Here is a 21,592-nt window from a genome sequence, read left to right as displayed (position 1 = left end):
TTTATTGAGAGTACTAAGCAGATGCCACCCTAAATTTACTTTGATTCTTTATAAATTTTTTTTTAAATTTCTTTTCTGTGTTCCTTATAACTTTTTTTGAAAGCATATATTCTTTTTTTTTAACATAATTTTTTATTTTTTATAAACATATATTTTTATCCCCAGGGGTACAGGTCTGTGAATCACCAGGTTTACACACTTCACAGCACTCACCAAAACATATACCCTCCCCAATGTCCATAATACCACCCCCTTCTCCCAAACCCCCTCCCCCCAACAACCCTCAGTTTGTTTTGTGAGATTAAGAGTCACTTATGGTTTGTCTCCCTCCCAATCCCATCTTATTTCATTTATTCTTCTCGTACCCACTTAAGCCCCCATGTTGCATCACCACTTCCTCATATCAGGGAGATCATATGATAGTTGTCTTTCTCCCATTGACTTATTTCGCTAAGCATGATACACTCTAGTTCCATCCATGTTGTCGCAAATGGCAAGATTTCATTTCTTTTGATGGCTGCATAGTATTCCATTGTGTATATATACCACATCTTCTTGATCCATTCATCTGTTGATGGACATCTAGGTTCTTTCCATACTTTGGCTATTGTGGACATTGCTGCTATAAACATTCGAGTACACGTGCCCCTTTGGATCACTACGTTTGTATCTTTAGGGTAAATGCCCAATAGTGCAATTGCTGGGTCATAGGGAAGTTCTATTTTCAACATTTTGAGGAACATCCATGCTGTTTTCCAGAGAGGTTGCACCAGCTTGCATTCCCACCAACAGTGTAGGAGGGTTCCCCTTTCTCCGCATCCTCGCCAGCATCTGTCATTTCCTGACTTGTTGATTTTAGCCATTCTGACTGGTGTGAGGTGATATCGCATTGTGGTTTTGATTTGTATTTCCCTGATGCCGAGTGATATGGAGCACTTTTTCATGTGTCTGTTGGCCATCTGGATGTCTTCTTTGCAGAAATGTCTGTTCATGTCCTCTGCCCATTTCTTGATTGGATTATTTGTTCTTTGGGTGTTGAGTTTGCTAAGTTCTTTATAGATTCTGGACACTAGTCCTTTATCTGATATGTCGTTTGCAAATATCTTCTCCCATTCTGTCAGTTGTCTTTTGATTTTGTGAACTGTTTCCTTTGCTGTGCAAAAGCTTTTGATCTTGATGAAATCCCAATAGTTCATTTTTGCCCTTGCTTCCCTTGCCTTTTGCGTTGTTCCTAGGAAGATGTTGCTGCGGCGGAGGTCAAAGAGGTTGCTGCCTGTGTTCTCCTCAAGGATTTTGATGGATTCCTTTCGCACATTGAGGTCCTTCATCCATTTTGAGTCTATTTTCGTGTGTGGTGTAAGGAAATGGTCCAATTTCATTTTTCTGCATGTGGCTGTCCAATTTTCCCAGCACCATTTATTGAAGAGGCTGTCTTTTTTCCATTGGACATTCTTTCCTGCTTTGTCGAAGATTAGTTGACCATAGAGTTGAGAGTCTATTTCTGGGCTCTCTATTCTGTTCCATTGATCTATGGGTCTGTTTTTGTGCCAGTACCATGCTGTCTTGATGATGACAGCTTTGTAATAGAGCTTGAAGTCCGGGATTGTAATGCCACCAACGTTGGCTTTCTTTTTCAATATCCCTTTAGCTATTCGAGGTCTTTTCTGGTTCCATATAAATTTTAGAATTATTTGTTCCATTTCTTTGAAAAAGATGGATGGTACTTTGATAGGAATTGCATTAAATGTTTAGATTGCTTTAGGTAGCATAGACATTTTCATAATATTTATTCTTCCAATCCAGGAGCATGGAACATTTTTCCATTTCTTTGTGTCTTCCTCAATTTCTTTCATGAGTACTTTATAGTTTTCTGAGTATAGATTCTGTGTCTCTTTGGTTAGGTTTATTCCTAGGTATCTTATGGTTTTGGGTGCAATTGTAAATGGGATGGACTCCTTAATTTCCCTTTCTTCTGTCTTGCTGTTGGTGTAGAGAAATGCAACTGATTTCTGTGCATTGATTTTATATCCTGACACTTTACTGAATTCCTGTATAAGTTCTAGCAGTTTTGGAGTGGAGTCTTTTGGGTTTTCCACATATAGTATCATATCATCTGCGAAGAGTGATAATTTGACTTCTTTGCCGATTTGGATGCCTTTAATTTCCTTTTGTTGTCTGATTGCTGAGGCTAGGACCTCTAGTACGATGTTGAATAGCAGTGGTGATAATGGACATCCCTGCCGTGTTCCTGACCTTAGTGGAGAAGCTTTCAGTTTTTCTCCATTGAGAATGATATTTGCGGTGGGTTTTTCATAGATGGCTTTGATGATATTGAGGTATGTGCCCTCTATCCCTACACTTTGAAGAGTTTTGATCAGGAAGGGATGCTGTACTTTGTCAAATGCTTTTTCAGCATCTATTGAGAGTATCATATGGTTCTTGTTCTTTCTTTTATTGATGTGTTGTATCACATTAATTGACTTGTGGATGTTGAACCAACCTTGCAGCCCTGGAATAAATCCCACTTGGTCATGGTGAATAATATTTTTAATGTACTGTTGAATCCTATTGGCTAGTATTTTGTTGAGTATTTTCGCATCTGTGTTCATCAAGGATATTGGCCTATAGCTCTCTTTTTTGGTGGGATCCTTGTCTGGTTTTGGGATCAAGGTGATGCTGGCCTCATAAAATGAGTTTGGAAGTTTTCCTTCCATTTCTATTTTTTGGAACAATTTTAGGAGAATAGGAATTAGTTCTTCTTTAAATGTTTGGTAGAATTCCCCCGGGAAGCCGTCTGGCCCTGGGCTTTTGTTTGTTTGGAGATTTTTAATGACTGTTTCAATCTCCTTACTGGTTATGGGTCTGTTCAGGCTTTCTATTTCTTCCTGGTTCAGTTGTGGTTGTTTATATTTTTCTAGGAATGCATCCATTTCTTCCAGATTGTCAAATTTATTGCCGTAGAGTTGCTCATAGTATATTCTTATAATAGTTTGTATTTCTTTGGTGTTAGTTGTGATCTCTCCTCTTTCATTCATGATTTTATTTATTTGGGTCCGTTCTCTTTTCTTTTTGATAAGTTTGGCCAGGGGTTTATCAATTTTATTAATTCTTTCAAAGAACCAGCTCCTACTTTCGTTGATTTGTTCTATTGTTTTTTTGGTTTCTATTTCATTGATTTCTGCTCTGATGTTTATGATTTCTCTTCTCCTGCTAGGCTTAGGGTTTCTTTCTTGTTCTTTCTCCAGCTCCTTTAGGTGTAGGGTTAGATTGTGTACCTGAGACCTTTCTTGTTTCTTGAGAAAGGCTTGTACCGCTATATATTTTCCTCTCAGGACTGCCTTTGTTGTGTCCCACAGATTTTGAACCGTTGTATTTTCATTATCATTTGTTTCCATGATTTTTTTCAATTCTTCTTTAATTTCCCGGTTGACCCATTCATTCTTTAGAAGGATACTGTTTAGTCTCCATGTATTTTGGTTCTTTTCAAACTTCCTTTTGTGGTTGAGTTCTAGCTTTAGAGCATTGTGGTCTGAAAGTATGCAGGGAATGATCCCAATCTTTTGATACCGGTTGAGTCCTGATTTAGGACCGAGGATGTGATCTATTCTGGAGAATGTTCCATGTGCACTAGAGAAGAATGTGTATTCTGTTGCTTTGGGATGAAATGTTCTGAATATATCTGTAATGTCCATCTGGTCCAGTGTGTCGTTTAAGGCCTTTATTTCCTTGCTGATCTTTTGCTTGGATGATCTGTCCATTTCAGTGAGGGGAGTGTTAAAGTCCCCTACTATTATTGTATTATTGTTGATGTGTTTCTTTGATTTTGTTATTAATTGGTTTATATAGTTGGCTGCTCCCATGTTGGGGGCATAGATATTTAAAATTGTTAAATCTTCTTGTTGGACAGACCCTTTGAGTATGATATAGTGTCCTTCCTCATCTCTTATTATAGTCTTTGGCTTAAAATCTAATTGATCTGATATAAGGATTGCCACTCCTGCTTTCTTCTGATGTCCATTAGCATGGTAAATTCTTTTCCACCCCCTCACTTTAAATCTGGATGTGTCTTCGGGTTTAAAATGAGTTTCTTGGAGGCAACATATAGATGGGTTTTGTTTTTTTATCCATTCTGATACCCTGTGTCTTTTGACAGGGGCATTTAGCCCATTAACATTCAGGGTAACTATTGAGAGATATGAATTTAGTGCCATTGTTTTGCCTGTAAGGTGACTTTTACTGTATATGGTCTCTGTTCCTTTCTGATCTACCACTTGTAGGCTCTCTCTTTGCTTAGAGGACCCCTTTCAAGATTTCCTGTAGAGCTGGTTTGGTGTTTGCAAATTCTTTCAGTTGTTGTTTGTCCTGAAAGCTTTTAATCTCTCCTTCTATTTTCAATGATAGCCTAGCTGGATATAGTATTCTGGGCTGCATGTTTTTCTCATTTAGTGCTCTGAAAATATCATGCCAGCTCTTTCTGGCCTGCCAGGTCTCTGTGGATAAGTCAGCTGCCAATCTAATATTTTTACCATTGTATGTTACAGACTTCTTTTCCTGGGCTGCTTTCAGGATTTTCTCTTTGTCACTGAGACTTGTAAATTTTACTATTAGGTGACGGGGTGTGGGCCTATTCTTATTGATTTTGAGGGGTGTTCTCTGAACCTCCTGAATTTTGATGCTCGTTCCCTTTGCCATATTGGGGAAATTCTCCCCAATAATTCTTTCTAGTATACCTTCTGCTCCCCTCTCTCTTTCTTCTTCTTCTGGAATCCCAATTATTCTAATGTTGTTTCGTCTTATGGTGTCACTTATCTCTCGAATTCTCCCCTCGTGGTCCAGTAGCTGTTTGTCCCTCTTTTGCTCAGCTTCTTTATTCTCTGTCATTTGGTCTTCTATATCACTAATTCTTTCTTCTGCCTCATTTATCCTAGCAGTGAGAGCCTCCATTTTTGATTGCACCTCATTAATAGCTTTTTTTTATTTCAACTTGGTTAGATTTTAGTTCTTTTATTTCTCCAGAAAGGGCTTTTATATCTCTTGAGAGGGTTTCTCTAATATCTTCCATGCCTTTTTCGAGCCCAGCTAGAACCTTGAGAATTGTCATTCTGAAGTCTAGATCTGACATATTACCAATGTCTGTATTGATTAGGTCCCTAGCCTTCGGTACTGCCTCTTGTTCTTTTTTTTGTGTTGAATTTTTCCGTCTTGTCATTTTGTCCAGAGAAGAGTATATGAGGGGGCAAGTAAAATACTAAAAGGGTGGCAACAACCCCAGGAAAATATGCTTTAACTAAATTAGAAGAGATCCCAAATCGTGAGGGGGGAGAAAGGGGATAAAAAGAGGTTCAAAAAGGAAGAAAGAAAAAAAAGAAAAAAAAAAAAAGAAAAGAATTTAAAAAAAAAAGAAAACACCTAAGAAAAATATAAAAAAGAAAAAATATATGTATTAGATAAACTCGTAAAAAATCGTTAAAAAAGAAAAAGGTAACAGTTAAAAAAAAAATTTTACCCGAAGGCGAGAAAAAAAAACAAAAAATGAAAAAGAAAAAAATTAAATTAACCGCAAGACTAAAAAAAAATCACAGGGCAAAAGCCATGAGTTCCGTGCTTTGCTTTCTCCTCCTCTAGAATTCTGCTGCTCTCCTTGGTATTGAAACCGCACTCTTTGGTAGGTGAACTTGGTCTCGGCTGGATTTCTTGTTGATCTTCTGGGGGAGGGGCCTGTTGTAGTGATTCTCAAGTGTCTTTGCCCCAGGCGGAATTGCACCGCCCTTACCCGGGGCCGGGGTGAGTAATCAGCTTGGGTTTGCTTTCAGGAGCTTTTGTTCCCTAAGCGCTTTCTGTAGAGTTCCGGAGGACGGGAATACAAATGGCGGCCTCCTGGTCTCCGGCCCGGAGGATCCGAGAGCCCAGGGCCGCACTCCTCAGTGCACGCTCAGAGAACCGCGCCCAGTTACTCCCGTCTGCCTGACCTCCGGCCGCGCTCCGAGCTCACCGAGCCTGCGACCGTTTCAAGGTCACCCCGAGCTGCGAGCTTACTGTCGGCTCTGTCTCTGTAGCCGGCTTTCCCGTTCCAATGCCCGCAAGCTCTGCGACACTCAGACACCCCCGATCCTTCTGTGACCCTGCGGGACCTGAGGCCACGCTGACCCCGTGTGGGCTTCGCCCCGTTTTAGCCTCTGGAGCGATGTCCCTCAGCGGAACAGACTTTTAAAAGTCCTGATTTTGTGCGCGGTTGCTCCGCCGCTTGCCGGGAGCCGGCCCCTCCCCCCGGGGTCTATCTTCCCGTCGCTTTGGATTCACTTCTCCGCCGGTCCTACCTTTCAGAAAGTGGTTGTTTTCTGTTTCCAGAATTGCTGTTCTTCTTCTCTTCGATCTGCCGATGGATTTTCAGGTGTTTGCAATCTTTAGATAAGCTATCTAGCTGATCTCCGGCTAGCTGAAGTAGTCTCGGCCTGCTACTTCTCCGCCATCTTGACTCCTCCCCCGAAAGCATATATTCTATATCTATTCTATATCCACATAGTACTTTAAACCTAATCTAATCTTTTAATATTTTTTATGCTTTTTCTCCCTTAATTACTTATCATCCAATAAAGAAGAATCGATTTCATTGCAAATTGTTAAAGTGTTTATTGTAAACTTTAAATCAAAGGACTGGTGATGGAAATATGCATTATGTGACATCAAATTTATATCTCGAGGGAATCAAGGAGGTGATTGGAGTTGTTCAAGATACAGATAGGGGACGCTTTTCCTCTTAATCACTTATTCTAGTCATTAAAATACTGTGTCAAATTCAACTTCATCCATCAGGATTTCTTTTGGTTGTGGAACACTGTGGGTAGTGTGATTCCATTTCTGGCACTACTTCTGACCCAGTCATCCAGGAAAGCCTCCACCAGGCTGGGAAAAATCCTCTAATGTAGGAAGGTGTCCTGTCACCAAAAGGACAGATTGCAATGCATACTCTTCATGAAATCCAGGCTTCTAATCAAAACTTGGATGAGAAAAATTACATTTCTATTTTCATTAAACTCTATCTAAAATTTAGAATGTTCTACAATTAACAGAGATGTAAGAAAACAAACCACAGTGATATTAGTTATCATGGCTGTGTCACCAATAGAAATTACACATCTTTACATCACATTGCAGTTGCTACATAAATCCCTCAATATCCTATATATATGTTTCTAGTTTGAGATTTTGGTGGCTATTAATCCATTGTTGGGTCTTGTAATTTAGGGTTTAAAAAAGAAGCATATATGTATCTATATCATCAATAAATTTTTAAAATTTGACAACTATATCTTAACATAATTGGCTTTTTTTTAGTCCTAATCATTTATTAATGAATTTAAAAACATTCAGAGAAAGGGTTTATAGGCTTTCTCAGATTTCCAAAATGATCTCTGGCACATATAAGGTTAAGTTCCCTGCTCTTTAGTATGCCATACATAACCATGGGCTTGCAAGCTTCCTTGATTAAAACCATCTTTTTTGTAAAATTTATACAGAAAAACATATAAATAGATATATTACATGTATTATTTGTTTACATTTATAATATATATTCATATATGTGTGTGTAGTATATATGCATATACTATATATATATAGTTATAGTTATAGTTATAGTTTTATAGTTATAAAATGAGCATATAAGCATTCATACACTACAGTCTGGGCCAAAAAACAGAGCATAGCTAGCAGCCCAGGCATCTTATCCCTTGGCTCCACTCGTGTCCTAATGTCCTCTCTCTCTCTAAGGGTTAATCATTAATGTGTCTTTTATTATAAACATTTTGTTACTTTTCTTCATGGTCTTCCTTTCCAAATAAACATTCTTAAGCAGTATGCTCTGTCTTTAAACTATATGTGTGTGTATGTATATGTATGTATGTGTATAACATATATATTACATATAAAATATATAAACTATTGGTACTCATAGTCTTCTTTCCTCCATATCATGTTTTCAAGATTATCCATATTCCTATTTATAGCTAGAATTAGTTTATTTTTGCTATTGTGCATAATATCACAATTTTGTCATGTTTTGGTGTAATATTTTATTACGGTTTTGTATTATATATATGACATTTTCCTTTTTTTAACTGCTTTTATAGATTTTTCAGGGCAATTTTGAGAAAAAGTTTCTATAGATATTGTCATTCAACTCTAATTTAACTAGATCATACTGTTATGGAATATGTTATGGAATATATGTTATTGGAAACAAACTGTTTCCAGACTGGCTGTACAAATTCACACTCCTAGCAGCAGTGAATACCAGTTCCTATGGCTATACAACCTTTCAGCCATTTGACACTTGGAGACAGCAAATTTTATTCCTTCTGGTAGGTCAGTAGTGGTAGCACACTGGGGGTTTAATTTGCATTCTTTTTAAAAAAGATTTTATTTATTTGTTTACCAGAAAGAGACCTAGAGAGAGAAAGAGAAAGCAAGAGCACAAGAGGAGGTAGGAGCAGCAGCAGGCAGAGGAGCAGGCTCCCCGCTGAGCAGGGAGCATGATGTGGGATTTGATCCCAGGACCATGGATCATGACCTGAGCTGAAGGCAGATGCTTAACCCACTGAGCCACCCAGGTGTTCCTTAATTTACTTTTTATATCTAATATTGCTAATAATAATTATAATAAAGGAATCTTTCCTTATTTGGGGGCCACTTGGATTTTCTTTTCTGTGAAGCATTTGTTCAATCCCTTTTGTTTGTATTTCTATTGAGTTTTTCCCCCGCCCCTTCATTAACTTATATATGTTTTAATATATTTTTGATATAAGCTATTTTCAGTTACACATGTTGAAAGAACTTCCTTCCTGTGTTTTCTCACTCTCTTTGTGGTGCCATGTGATTAATGGAAGATTCTAAATTCCATGTAGTCAATTTTTTAATCATTTTCTTGATTTTTTTTTCTTTTGTGTGTCCTTTCCTAAGGAAATATTCCCTGCCCTGAAGTTATGAATATACATCTGTATATTGTCTTCTAAAAAGCATTATTATATTAGTTTTTCAAATTTAAGTCTATAATCTATCTGAAAGTCTTTTGTCTATGATGCAAATGTTTAATTTCATTTTCATCCCAGATAGATGCCCAGTTGTCACATCATCATTCATACAATAGATCATCCTTCCCAAATGCTCTCCAGGGCCATTTACCTGATACAGCAAATGTTTGCACATGTGTCTTTTTGGGATATCTGTTCTTTTCTTGTGGTCCTATTTGAATGTCCTTTGTGCCAATATGACACTTGTTTTAACTGTGTCTTTAAAGCAGTTTTGATATAGGCTGTCCTTTAATTGTGTTCTTCTTTAAGAATGACTTGGTTTTTTGTACTTTTATGTTTATCTTATAATTAGATTCTCAACTTATACACATAATTCTTGTGGGGACTGACATTTTAACATAAATCGCATCTATGATCTACTTGTGAGAATGAACATATATAAAAAAAAAAAATTGAATTCCTGGGGCATCTGGGTGTCTTAGGTAGTGAAGCGTTTAACTTGATTTCAGCTCAGGTCATGATCTCAGGGTCGTGAGATGGAGTCCTGTGTTGGGCTCTGCACTATTCACAGAGTCTGCTTGAGATTCTTTCTCTCTCTGTCTCTCCCTCTGCTCCTCCCCCTGCCTGCTCTCTTTGTCAAATAAATATATCTTTTTAAAAAAATATTGATTTCCCTCTCTCTTTTTATCTTTTGTAGATAAAACATCTTTTTATCTTTTATAGATATGTTTTATCTTTTTAAGATAAAATCTTTAAAAAAAAAAAAAAAAAAAGGATGCCTTGGTGGCTCAGTTGGTTAAGCCTCTGCCTTCCGCTCAGGTCATGATCTCAGGGTCCTGGGATTGAGCCCCACATCAGGCTCCTTGCTCAGCCAAGAGATTGCTTCTCCCCCTGCCTGCTGTTCCCCCTTCTTGTGCTCTCTCTCTCTGACAAATAGATAAAAGCTTAAAAATAAATAAATAAAATAAGATAAATATTGATTTCCTAATCATTGACATGAAATATCTATCCATTTATTTAGTCTTTCTTAATTTTGGCAACTAATGCTTAGTGGTTTTCACCATAGAAATTTTGCATTTATTTTGTTAAATTTGTTTATAGGAATTTAAATTTCATTGTATATTTTAAGTGATGTCTTTTGAAAAATTATTTTCAACTCTTAGTAGAATATAGAAATTCAACCAATTTTGTATATTTATTTTTATGTCTAGCACATATGCTAACCTCTCTTAATAATTCTAGTAACTGGGGTGCCTGGGTTACTCAGTCGTTAAGCTTCTGCCTTTGGCTCAGGTCATGATCCCCTGGGATTGAACCCCACATTGGGCTCCCTGCTCAGCAGGAAGCCTGCTTTCCCTCTCCCACTCCCCCTGCTTATGTTCCTGCTCTCGCCATCTCTCTCTGTCAAACAAATAAATAAAATCTTTAAAAAAAAAATCTTGTAATTTATCTATCAATCCTTTAGACTTCCTACATATTCAGTCATATTGTTTCAGGAAATGATTGTTTAATTTCATTCTAATTTTCATGATTTTAATTTCTTGTACTTGTTTTCCTTCACTAAATAGTACCCCCACCCACAATGCAGAATAGAAATGGTAATAACTAGCTTCTTTGTTTCTTTCTCAATCTCAAAGACTGTGTTTTGCCCTGATATGTGAAGGTATTCTGTACATATTTAGATATTCTTCATGAGATTAAGGAAGTTCACTTCTAAACCTGGTTTGTTAAGAATTAAATCAAATACCTTTTCTTTTTATTGGTTAAGGTTTTTAACTCTTTACTTTGTTAATATTGCAAAATTTAAAAAAAATTGAATATTTATTTAACTTTGCAATCTTTGGATAAACTCAATGTAGAAACAGTATCTCTTCCATATACTGATGGATGCAATTTGCTCTTATTGTATGTCCATGAGTGATATTGGCCTGTGATTTCTTCCTCAATTTGAGTATTAGGGTTATGTTAATCATAGAAAATAAATTGAAGTGTGTTCATTTGTTTATATTCTCTGGAAGAGTTTGTATAAAAATGGAAGATTCCATTTCTTCAGTAGTTATAAGACCCTTCAGCTTTTTAATTTCTTCTTATATAAGTTTTGGTATATTATGGTTTCTTAGACATTTTTATGCTTCATCTAAATTTAATTTTTTTTCTAAAATTGCTCATAATATTCACTTATGTTTTTATCAATAGGATATGTAGAATTGTTTTTTCTCTTTTTATATCTTCCAAACAGAATTTTTAAATTTGTATTTTTTGAGGATTTGCTTGGCTTTCTTTTTTTACATTTGTTTGCTATTTCATTTATACTTTAATTTATGCTATTCAATTCCCTTTTCTTAAGTTTATTTTTTCTTAAAACAATTTTTGAAAGGGCTATTTGGCTCATTAATTTTCAGCCTTCTTTTTAAATACTTTTTTAAGATTATAATAATATTTTTTAGGATTATAAATTTATATATTTTCCTCTAAGAACTCTTGTTTGTAACCCATTTGGTAAATGATATTTTCATTATCATTTGATTCAAAATATATTCTATTTTCCATTTGCTTCCTTCTTTGGCCTTTTAAATGTTTAGATGTATACATATATATACACACATATATATTTTAAAGATTTTATTTATTTATTTGACAGAGAAAGAGCTCACAAGTAGGCAGAGACAGGCAGAGAGAGGAGGAAGCAGGCTCCCTGCTGAGCAGAGAGCCAGATGCGGGGCTCCACCCCAGGCCCCTGAGGTCACGACGTGAGCTAAAGACAGATGCTTAACCCACTGAGCCACACAGGCACCCCTAGATGTATATATTTTTTTAAAGATTTACTTATTTGAGAGAGAGAGAGCAGCAAGCAGAGGGGAGGAGCAGAGAGAAAAACAAATTCCCTGCAGGGAATTTGAGAGCAGGGAGCCCTGCATGGGGCTTAATCCCAGGACCCTAGGATCATGACCTGAGCTGAAGGCAGATGATTAGCTGGCTGAGCCACTCAGGCATGCCTAGATGTATATTTTTTAACATACAGGCATATGCAGATTTTCCAGTCATTGCTAAATTAATACTTAATGTAATTACATAAAGATCAGAGAAACTACTGTGTTAAGAATATGTTGAAATTTGTTGAAACTTGCTTTATGGTTCAGCATATACCTGTATTTGTAAATATTGTCTGTGTACACAGAAATATGTATTCTACAGTTGTTATGTGAAGTTTTTTCCATATTTGTTATGCCAAGTTTGTTCACTATGTGTACATCTATTAAACCCTACTGGTATTTTGTTTGTGCTGAGCCAGGAGCATTAAAATCCCTCACTATAACTATGAATTTGGCTATTACTTCTGGTTCTACCGTGCTTATATACTTTATGACCACGCTATTATTACATAAAAGTTTAGAATTGTTATGTCTTTGACTCAGCACTCTAATGACAACACCATGCTTGTGTATAGCTCCAGTCTGCTTGTTTTTTAAAGTCTTTCGTTCCTGGAGACGAAAATATCTGTACCAAATTTCTGTTGGTCTCCTTTGCATCATTATAATATTTTCCCATACTTCTATTTTCATTCTTTCTGAAGCTCAATGTTTTGCATATATCTTATTTTTAAAAAGCAAGGATATATATATATATATATATATATATATATATATATGGCATACATATATTTTTTAAATTTTAGTCATACAATCTTTTTTTTTTTTTAAAAACCAGGGTGTTTACGCCATTTAAATTAAAGGTAATTACAGATACTCTTGGGTGTAATCTACAATCATATCCTATTGTTTTTATTTATTCTGCCCAGTTTTTTTTTTTTAAGATTTTATTTATTTATTTGACAGAAAGCTTAAGCAGGAGGAGAGACAGAGGGAAAGGGAGAAGTAGGCTTCCTGCTGAGCAAGGAGCCCAATGCGGGGCTCAATCCCAGGACCTTGAGATCATGACCTGAGCTGAAGGCACTTAACTGACTGAGTCACCCAGGAGCCCGAGGAACTTATTCTATGTTCTCCTTTCTCTTCTTCCTTCCTTTCTTATGGGCTTACTGAGGATTTTAATCATTCCATTTTTCTTTTTATTAATTTGGAAATTATACATTTATTTTACATTATTTAAGTGGTCATCATAAAAATGTTCATTTTATTTATTTATTTATTTTAATAGATATTTGTTTTTAGAGGACTTTTGGGTTCACAGCAAAACTGAGCAGAAAGTACAGAGAATCTCCACATGTCTTCTGTCCTCTCCTCCCCAGTACAGAGAGCCTCCCTCACTATCAACATCTCCCACCACCAGGGTGGTGCATTGTCACAAATGAAACTGCATTGACACTTGATTGTCACCCAAAGGCCACAGTTTACATTAGGGTTCATACTTGGTTTATTTATTTTTCATTCCTTCCTGCATTTCTGAACTTGCATCCAGGATCATTTTCCTTTCTGTCTTTCTACATTCCTGTCCTCTCACTAATCTTTCCAAATTAGTTTCTCCTTGTCTTTTTGTGGGGGGAGGGGTGGGAGGGGTAGAACAAAAATGTCTTAGTTTATTTTAGTGGGAGAGTTGATCCGAATTTCCCAGACCAGAAACAGAAGAGCATTACTTTCTCTTCAATTATTTCCATGTCCAAGTGCATACCTTCTTCCTATCGTAATATTTCCCATCTGTCTTATACTCCACCTTTCTCTGCAGACCTTGTACTTTCAAAGTAGGGGAGTTTGTGAAATCCAGTCAATTACCTTTTTATTTCCTCTGATACCATGTTGCTCCTCTGAAAATAGTTACAGTTCTGAGGTTATCGCCAGTACATTTTTTTCCCACTCTGAATCTATCTATGCTATATTCAACCGAAATACCTCAGAATTTTATTTCTTTTGGCTTTTAGATAGGAATTGTTATGGAGGGGTGGAAAGTTTAGATATTTGCCATTATCTTAGAATTCTACTTCTGACATATCTGCCTCTATCTGCATGTATGCATGTTCCCACTTGGGAGCTTTTCTTGCATTTATACCAAATTAATCTTTTTTTTTTTTTCTTTTGGTAGGATTTCACATGACTGTAATCTGCCCTCAAACCTATATACTTTCTATTACACTATAACTGCATCTCTTATAAATTACCAAAATTAATCTTATTATTGCCTTGCTGATCTCTACTAAGAAAGCGGTCGTTCTCATTGCTCTTCAAACGTAAACCTCCTTGTCTCTAAAGTTTCATATTTTGTAAGAGAAATTAATATTTGGAAGTTACAGTCATTACTTCAATTAGCAGTTAGAAGGGAAAATGCCATATACATCCAGGAAATTTGTTCGATCTGCTCTGCAGTTCACAGGGTGATGTAATTTCTTTTCTGTCTGCAATAATTTCGAGACAGAGCAAACATGAGTAAGACATTCACCTGTGCCTCGATCACTTCTCTTCTTCAGGTCTCCACTCCTCATTTGCTGCTGACAGGGATATGATCTCAAGTCTTCAGTTTCTTTTTCTTTGTTTGATGCCAATGCTGAATTTTAAAAATGTTTCAATCCCTTTCTTCCATCCCCCTCACTTCCTATTCTCTCGAATCTCCCAGCCCCAACACTTTCCAGTTGTTACAAATGTGAGGACCTATTTAGCAAGAAGCTTTCATTAAAGTCAAACTGTCCCTGCTCCCGTTCCCCCAGGGGATTTACTTAAAAACAAGTCCCAGAAACCAGCTCCAGGTAACAAAGCCCAGATACGAGGGTAGGTCAGGCCAGGTGGAGACTTCTGATCAGTGGGGGTGATGCATACTATCTCCCTAGCTACCAAGGAATATGGGCCCCCGCCCTTTGGGAGCATTTTTGGCTCCAATCCCAATCAGGGTGTAATAGGCTGGTTCAAATGTCTACTAGGGTAAATTGTAATTCAATTGGTCACCTAGTATCATTGTGGAGTTTCCTGTATGTGTTGCAATCTCACTGGCCACCTGTGCATGGCCAGGCCCGACCGCATGGCCTTTGCCCTTAAAAGCTAGTCTGTGAAACAGAGAAGGGTCGCCCTCTCTTGTAAGAGGTGAGTCCAGAACTTCAGTTAGATTCTTGATGCTTGGCGCGAAATAAAGCTTTGTTTTTGACCTTCGCTTTATATCAGTCTCGCTCCTTTAATCACGGACCCATTATTGGGGCATAACAACAAACATCCTCCCTTCTAAGGATTCTCAGTAGCATGCTGCTTTACCTACTTCATATCCAATATTTTATATGGATTTCCCCTTTGCTTCCCCTATCTACATAATACTACAACATTCATGATCAAAATGCAGTTTCATTTTACCGACTCTGACTGATTTTCCAGGGAATCTGTACTGTGGAGGAAAGGGTAGATGGAGTTTGTGATAAATGAAGAAATAAGGACCAGAGAGATGCATATTTGTGAATTTCTCATACCCTTATCAGGTCTGGGTTCTCTTTGTTGCAGACTTCTCCATTGTGGTTGGGGTGCTGTTTCCTATGGCTGTCATATCGGTGGTGGTTGCTATAGTAATCTGGCACCAAAGTACCAGAAGAAAGCAGAAGGAAGTCCAGAGGTAGCCTTCTATCTTGCTTTGGGAACTTTTGGACCTCTAATTTATTTAAATTCAAGGATAGGGCCCAAATTCTCAAATTTAAGTGGTTTACTTCAAATACTAAAAAATAAGTACAGGTATATTTTTCTTGGACCAGAGGCTTGGTATCAGTTTTACTGAGAAATCGTTCACAGCAATACATTTATTGTTTTTATGTTAATCACTGTATTTATAAATAATACAAATTATAATAACTCTCAATAAAGGTTTTATACCCATTATAAGAATATACTATGTAGCATTTATTGGTCATTATCTTTATGACAAGGGCTATGCCGAGTCTTTTTACATTCATTATCTCTAATCTTCACAAGAATGTTGTGAGGTAGTAACTATTATTTCCATTTTATACATAAAAGGTATTGTATATTAATCCTTAGAACAATCTTATAAAATCAAGCACTTCACACTTTTTCTTAAGTGAAAACAAAGGCTCAGAGAGGTTAACAAATATGTTCCAAATCTTACACCTAAACTGATGGAATCTTGATTTGCACCTACATTGGTTAGTCTTTCAAACATGGTCTTGACACTACAGTATCTTTCTAACCTTTTATAAAGACTGCCTTATTCATATATAATGAGTTTCCTAAATATTGAATTAATAAAGTAAATCATTAATTAAATGACATAATAGTTTAGATAAACACTGATTCAACACCATCATTATTAGGAATAATAATTAATAATAATAATAATAATGCTCTTTAGAGAATCTAGAAAAAAATTAGTGGTGGTGATTATGAATTCCAGGACAAGGAGGCCTTAAGAATGTTCTAGAGAGCAGAAGAAAGCCCAGTCAATGTCCAAAGATGACTCAATGGGCAAAGAAAATTGGCAAACTTCTTTTGAGTGTCCTCCCCATGGTGAAGAAACTGTTAAGTCCATTTAAATGGTATACTTTCACACACAGGCCATTGTCGACTACTCGCAACAGGCCTCGCAGACAGAAGAGGAACCCACAGACGGTGAAGGATGTTCAGCCCCAAGAGGTGAGCCATAGTTTGTCGTGTGCTTGCCTCGTGCCCCAGTTTGTGATTCTTTCATCATCTTGTCCTGACCACCTACTTATCTGTCACTCCTACTCAGCAGTGTTTTACAAATCCAGTCCGCTAGTTAGTATGTAGCAAGAATTTGGGGCTCTCTAACTACACATTTAGAAAATTTTCCTTTGCCTTTTTTTTTTAAGTGCGAAAAAGTCTTCCTAAAATTCAGAGGCTGCTTTGTTGAGGTTCACAACCGCAGAGAAAATAGAACAGGAGAGCAGACCCCAGCTGTCTTTCTCTCTCTTTCTTTCTCTCCTTCCCTCCCCAGCTCCTCCAGCATCTCTTTTCCCCTCTCTGTCCCCCTCCCTCCTGTCTCTTCTCTGTTCTCTCTCTCTTTCTTTCTGACTCTAAGTGGATTTCTTTTTCCTTTTGCAAATGTCCCAATAAAGATAATAATGTGTTTATTTGTATGACAAAACATGTAATATGTATAACCCTCAAGGCCCTGGCTATGTCCTGGAAGTTTAGAAATTTTAGCAGAGGTCGGTTATTGCTAATGTCATTGGCAATGGCAATGATATTTTTGATGGAAATGTACCTGTCTCTGACAGCTCTGGGTATAGCAGAATGCAAGAGCTGGACCGCTATGATTTCCCATCCCTCTCTTGGTATGATCTAAGTTCTCATCTCCCATGAAAGTACTGGTTATTTGGAAGTTAAACTTAGGGAACTTATCATTTCGTTTAAAAATTTTGTCTGTCTGTCTGTTTTTTGTTTGTTTATTAGATGAGTCAGATGAAGCTCCAATCACCTGATCTGCCAGTAGAGGGTAATGAGCCTCCAGCTTCTTTTGTGAGTTAACACTTTCTCTTAAGTATTCCTTCCAATTAGAAGGTCAGAGTTAAAAAAAAAAACAACAACAAAAAAGTATCATTTCCAAATTAATCTCAAGGAAATACTATTAAGAGACATGACCCATGATGCCCATTTATTTCCTTAGAAGAATGTTAAAATTTTTGTGAGTATTAATATAAAATATAGATTTTCCCACAAAACTTTTGAAATGCAAAATGTGAGAAGATTATATTCCTATATTTAACCCCTTAATCTGAATTACTGGGTCCACAATGCTGGTAATTTTTCTTTCTTTTTTTTTTTTTTGCTATTTTATTGTTTTTATAATTTTTAAATTTTTTATAAACATATAATGTATTATTAGCCCCAGAGGTTAATACATAGCTCTTGCCATAGCACAGCTCTTGCCATACCCTTCCCAATGTGCTGGTAACTTGTTATAAGAAGAGAACCAATCTGCTCCCTAGAGTGGCATCTTCATCATCCATCTGTTGGCACTGGCTTATGTCTGAATGGCCTTACTTCTTGAATTTCTGGGGGGAAAAAAGAAAAAAAATATATATATATATATACACATATACATACATACACACACCTAAATGAAAACACTTGAACTTACAGATTTAAACTATTTTCATGGGTAGGAGCATGAGTTCTTCCTTTCTGAAAATGATTTAAGCCTTTCCATTAAGCACATCTATTTTCAAGGCCCCATCTTTGAATTAATTTTATTTTACCTTTTCATTAGCTAATTACAAAGCCAGATTTTCCACCACCACCGATTCCTACATCTGTGTCAACTTCTTTCCTTGTAAGTACCAGGAAGTCACTGATGATTTTTTAAATGTCTTTTGGGCCCCATGTGGGTAGTGTCTCTAAATCTACAGATTCCTTCTCAGGAGACACACTCTCTAGGTCAACCTGAGCTACTGTAGCACACAAGTATATCTGAGAAAGCAAGGCCTACGTTCTATCTATAAATTAATATGGATATTAATTTTTTATTATTAAAAATAGTTCTACCATTATCTCCTCATCAAAAAATGATAAATAGTTTTGCTCTAGGAGGTAAACAGTCTCCTTTCTAGATACTTACTTTGGAGAATATAAAATTTTATTATTATATTCTCCAAAGTAAGTATCTAGAAAGGGGACTTTATTATATAAGGCCTATATTAGCTACAGTTTTGTATAGAAGTTGGGGTACAAAAAACAGACCATATGTAGGCAAACCTGGAACAAAAGTTAGGCACTTAAGAAGTAAAAGGTAAAATTCATTCACTCAAGTAATTACTGAACATGTTCCTACTTGGTACTCTATTACCGATAGATGAGAAAGAACTAAAAGTCATTTTTTCAAGAATGTTTACATTTTTAGGGTGAAAACCAGTCATATGTGTATAGAGAGCTTAATCTTTCACATATTTTTTTGTGCCAAAGCAAGTGATAACTAATGAAAAGAATGTGGTAAAGGGGAAAATGAATGGACTCATAGTAGTTAAAGTAAGAGAAAGATCCCCTGGCTAAGTGGTCGAAATTGGAACTATTTCAATTGGCCATTCAACTATTGGCCATTCAGAGTGATGGGGAGGTAAGAGATAACTTAAATAAGGTAATAAATATGCCTAGGATTGGGAAAGAATAACATTTCTAATGACTTAGTATTATTTTTGTCTCTCATATAGCATAATGCCACGAAGGTACTTCCCTCTACTGTTTTTAAAGACAAAATAATGTCAACACCTAAGGTAAGAGATCTGCAGGAAAATGTAATCTTGTCACACTCCTACTGACAGGAGAGAAGTTCATCTTCCTAGAAGATGTTCACTAAGAAGAGTATCTATATCATCATAGGATGGGAGCTAAGACATGTCTACCTTCCTAGTGTGGTCAAAACCAAGAGGAAGAAGATGGAAAGTTTTTAGCTAGATAGAGGACATATCCCATCAGATGATGGCCCAGTGTCTCACCACTCTTCTCCTGATCCCTCACCTTCTCCATATTACGTCCATTATTCAGATGGATATTTGGATCCTAATGCGATTTTTCTCCAGTTCTTTCTCTGCCTTCCCATGTTTGCACTCCTTCACTGTGGTATATCCACAGTGATCTGTGAAATAGGAAGTGTGACTACAAAGAATTTATTTTAATTTCCTAATAGCTCCAAGTTATAGAATATCTAACATTTTAGAATTACGTAGATGGCTTAAGAACTTTTGTCTTTTTCAGGGTTCCAATCCAAACGTCTGAAGCAGCAGCTAAGCAGGGAGGGGTGGGGTGATGATCAACCTGGAAGACTGGATAATCCGGGTGGAAGAGAAAGATGCTTTCTCCTTATTATTAGCTCTTGATAACTCAAGGATGTTAACATTTCTTGATACATGTTGTGCTTTGAGGCAACTCAACAAACATTTTCAAGAGAGACATGGTCTTGAGAATCTTTGTGTGAATTCACCATTTCTCTCTTCCATACTCATGGGAGAGGAGAGGACTCTAAACAAACAGCTGTACATCTAAAATATCTAATTAGGTGACTTTCTTAACCTCCCCCCCTTTTCTTATTGTGATGTTGACTAATATTTCCTCAGGTATTTTGAACATCTTGATTTTCTCATTTAGTAAGAAATAATTTACCTTCTAATTAAAGCAAGCAAATGAAAAAGTCCCCAGGAAATCACAGGAACCTGGGAGGGATGGAACAAAATTTTACATTCATCATTAGATGACTAACAGCATCTTGACTGTTTTAACCATAAACCTGTCAAATTAGAACTGTAAGAACAAAATTACATAAACAACCTCTGATTTATATAACATCTTTTTCCTACATTATCTTTTGCAATCTTTATTAGCTGAGTTATATGAAGTTTGCTTCAAGTGAATAAAACTTTATTAACTAAAATTTTAATTTTAATTAATAAATACAAATAAATACAAATACAAATAAAAATTTGTATAATTCAGCTACTGGCAAGCTTAAAGTGAACTTCACTTTCTAAGTAGAGAAAGTTCTAATTACATAAACTAATAGCATAAACCAGATGTTGACAACTGGTAGCTTGCAGGACATATCTGGACTACAGATTGATTTTATTTGGCAGGGATGATTTTGGTCATAAAGTATTTTTAAATGTTTTGAATTTAAATGTTTGTTGATTGCCAATATTTTAAAATTGGGAGATCTTGCATAAACATCCAGCTTTGTAAAAGTAATCAAATGATCTGGCAGCCCTGGAATCACATCGCCCATAGCAACCATTAACTTAGTTGACTGATGTTGGAATAAACATTGTTGGTTGCCTTCCAAATAACCTTCTTCCTCCTTGTTTTCAGAACCCCAGTTTTATTCAGTTGTAGATATTTTAGAAAAGGTGATCCTGATTTCATCTCCAGGATAAATCTCTATCATTTTAAGTCAATTGTAATAATCTTATTTTCCTTACTTCCCTCAACCCCACATTTCTTTCTTTCTTTCTTCCTTCCCTTCTTTCTTTTTCTTTTTTTCTTTTTTTCTTTTTTTTTTTTTTTTTTTTTTGCCAATGAGGCAAGAGAAGAGATATATTGAGAAATTTTCACAAAAGATATCCTGCCCCTTCTTCTGGATGTTGGGATCTGAATAACCTCTCTCGTAGTGTTGCAACCATGTTGTGATTTTGAGGTCAAGGCTGAGATACTGAATAAAATAGATCAAAGAGATAAAAAGAATAAAACCTGATCTCTTAATGATGTCACTGAATTGATAGATTAATAACTATGGGTGTTATCCTACTTTTTGCTGGGATTTCCTATTATTTGGTCAATAAAATATCCTTATTGTTCAAGCCATTTCGAGTTGGATTTTCTTATTTGCTACAGAAATCATCTCAACTAATAAAGTTGCTGCTTCCATGATTAGGGCATGTGATTTCCTTGTGTGCAATTATAAGGCCACTTCATCAGCACCATGATTTAGGTTTGTTTTTTATACTTGGCCTGCTTTACCCGTTTACACCATGGACCTGGTTTAATTTATTTATTTGACAGACAGAGATCACAAGTAGGCAGAGAGGCAGGCAGAGAAAGGGAAGCAGGCTCCCTGCTGAATAGAGAGCCTGATCTGGGACTCGATCCCAGGACGTTGAGATCATGACCTGAGCCGAAGGCAGA

At 36.4% G+C, this 21,592-nt stretch overlaps 1 protein-coding gene across 1 annotated transcript in view; it reads left to right on the top strand.

Moving 5' to 3' along the window:
• The window catches only part of ADAM28 (ADAM metallopeptidase domain 28), an 81,958-nt gene extending 60,687 nt beyond the window's left edge, over positions 1 to 21,271 (top strand). The window contains exons 19-24 of the mRNA XM_059177963.1: positions 15,458 to 15,566; positions 16,519 to 16,597; positions 17,378 to 17,443; positions 18,195 to 18,257; positions 19,132 to 19,194; positions 19,676 to 21,271. Coding sequence (XP_059033946.1) covers positions 15,458 to 15,566; positions 16,519 to 16,597; positions 17,378 to 17,443; positions 18,195 to 18,257; positions 19,132 to 19,194; positions 19,676 to 19,696 — 401 coding nt within the window. The 3' untranslated portion in view covers positions 19,697 to 21,271. The remainder of the gene's footprint in view (positions 1 to 15,457; positions 15,567 to 16,518; positions 16,598 to 17,377; positions 17,444 to 18,194; positions 18,258 to 19,131; positions 19,195 to 19,675) is intronic.
• Positions 21,272 to 21,592: the final 321 nt, after the last annotated feature.

This window comes from Mustela lutreola, chromosome 1, assembly GCF_030435805.1.
Source record: "Mustela lutreola isolate mMusLut2 chromosome 1, mMusLut2.pri, whole genome shotgun sequence".
Taxonomy (NCBI): domain Eukaryota; kingdom Metazoa; phylum Chordata; class Mammalia; order Carnivora; family Mustelidae; genus Mustela; species Mustela lutreola.
Note: the sequence above shows the minus strand (reverse complement) of the source record. Positions and strands in the feature narration are given on the sequence as shown.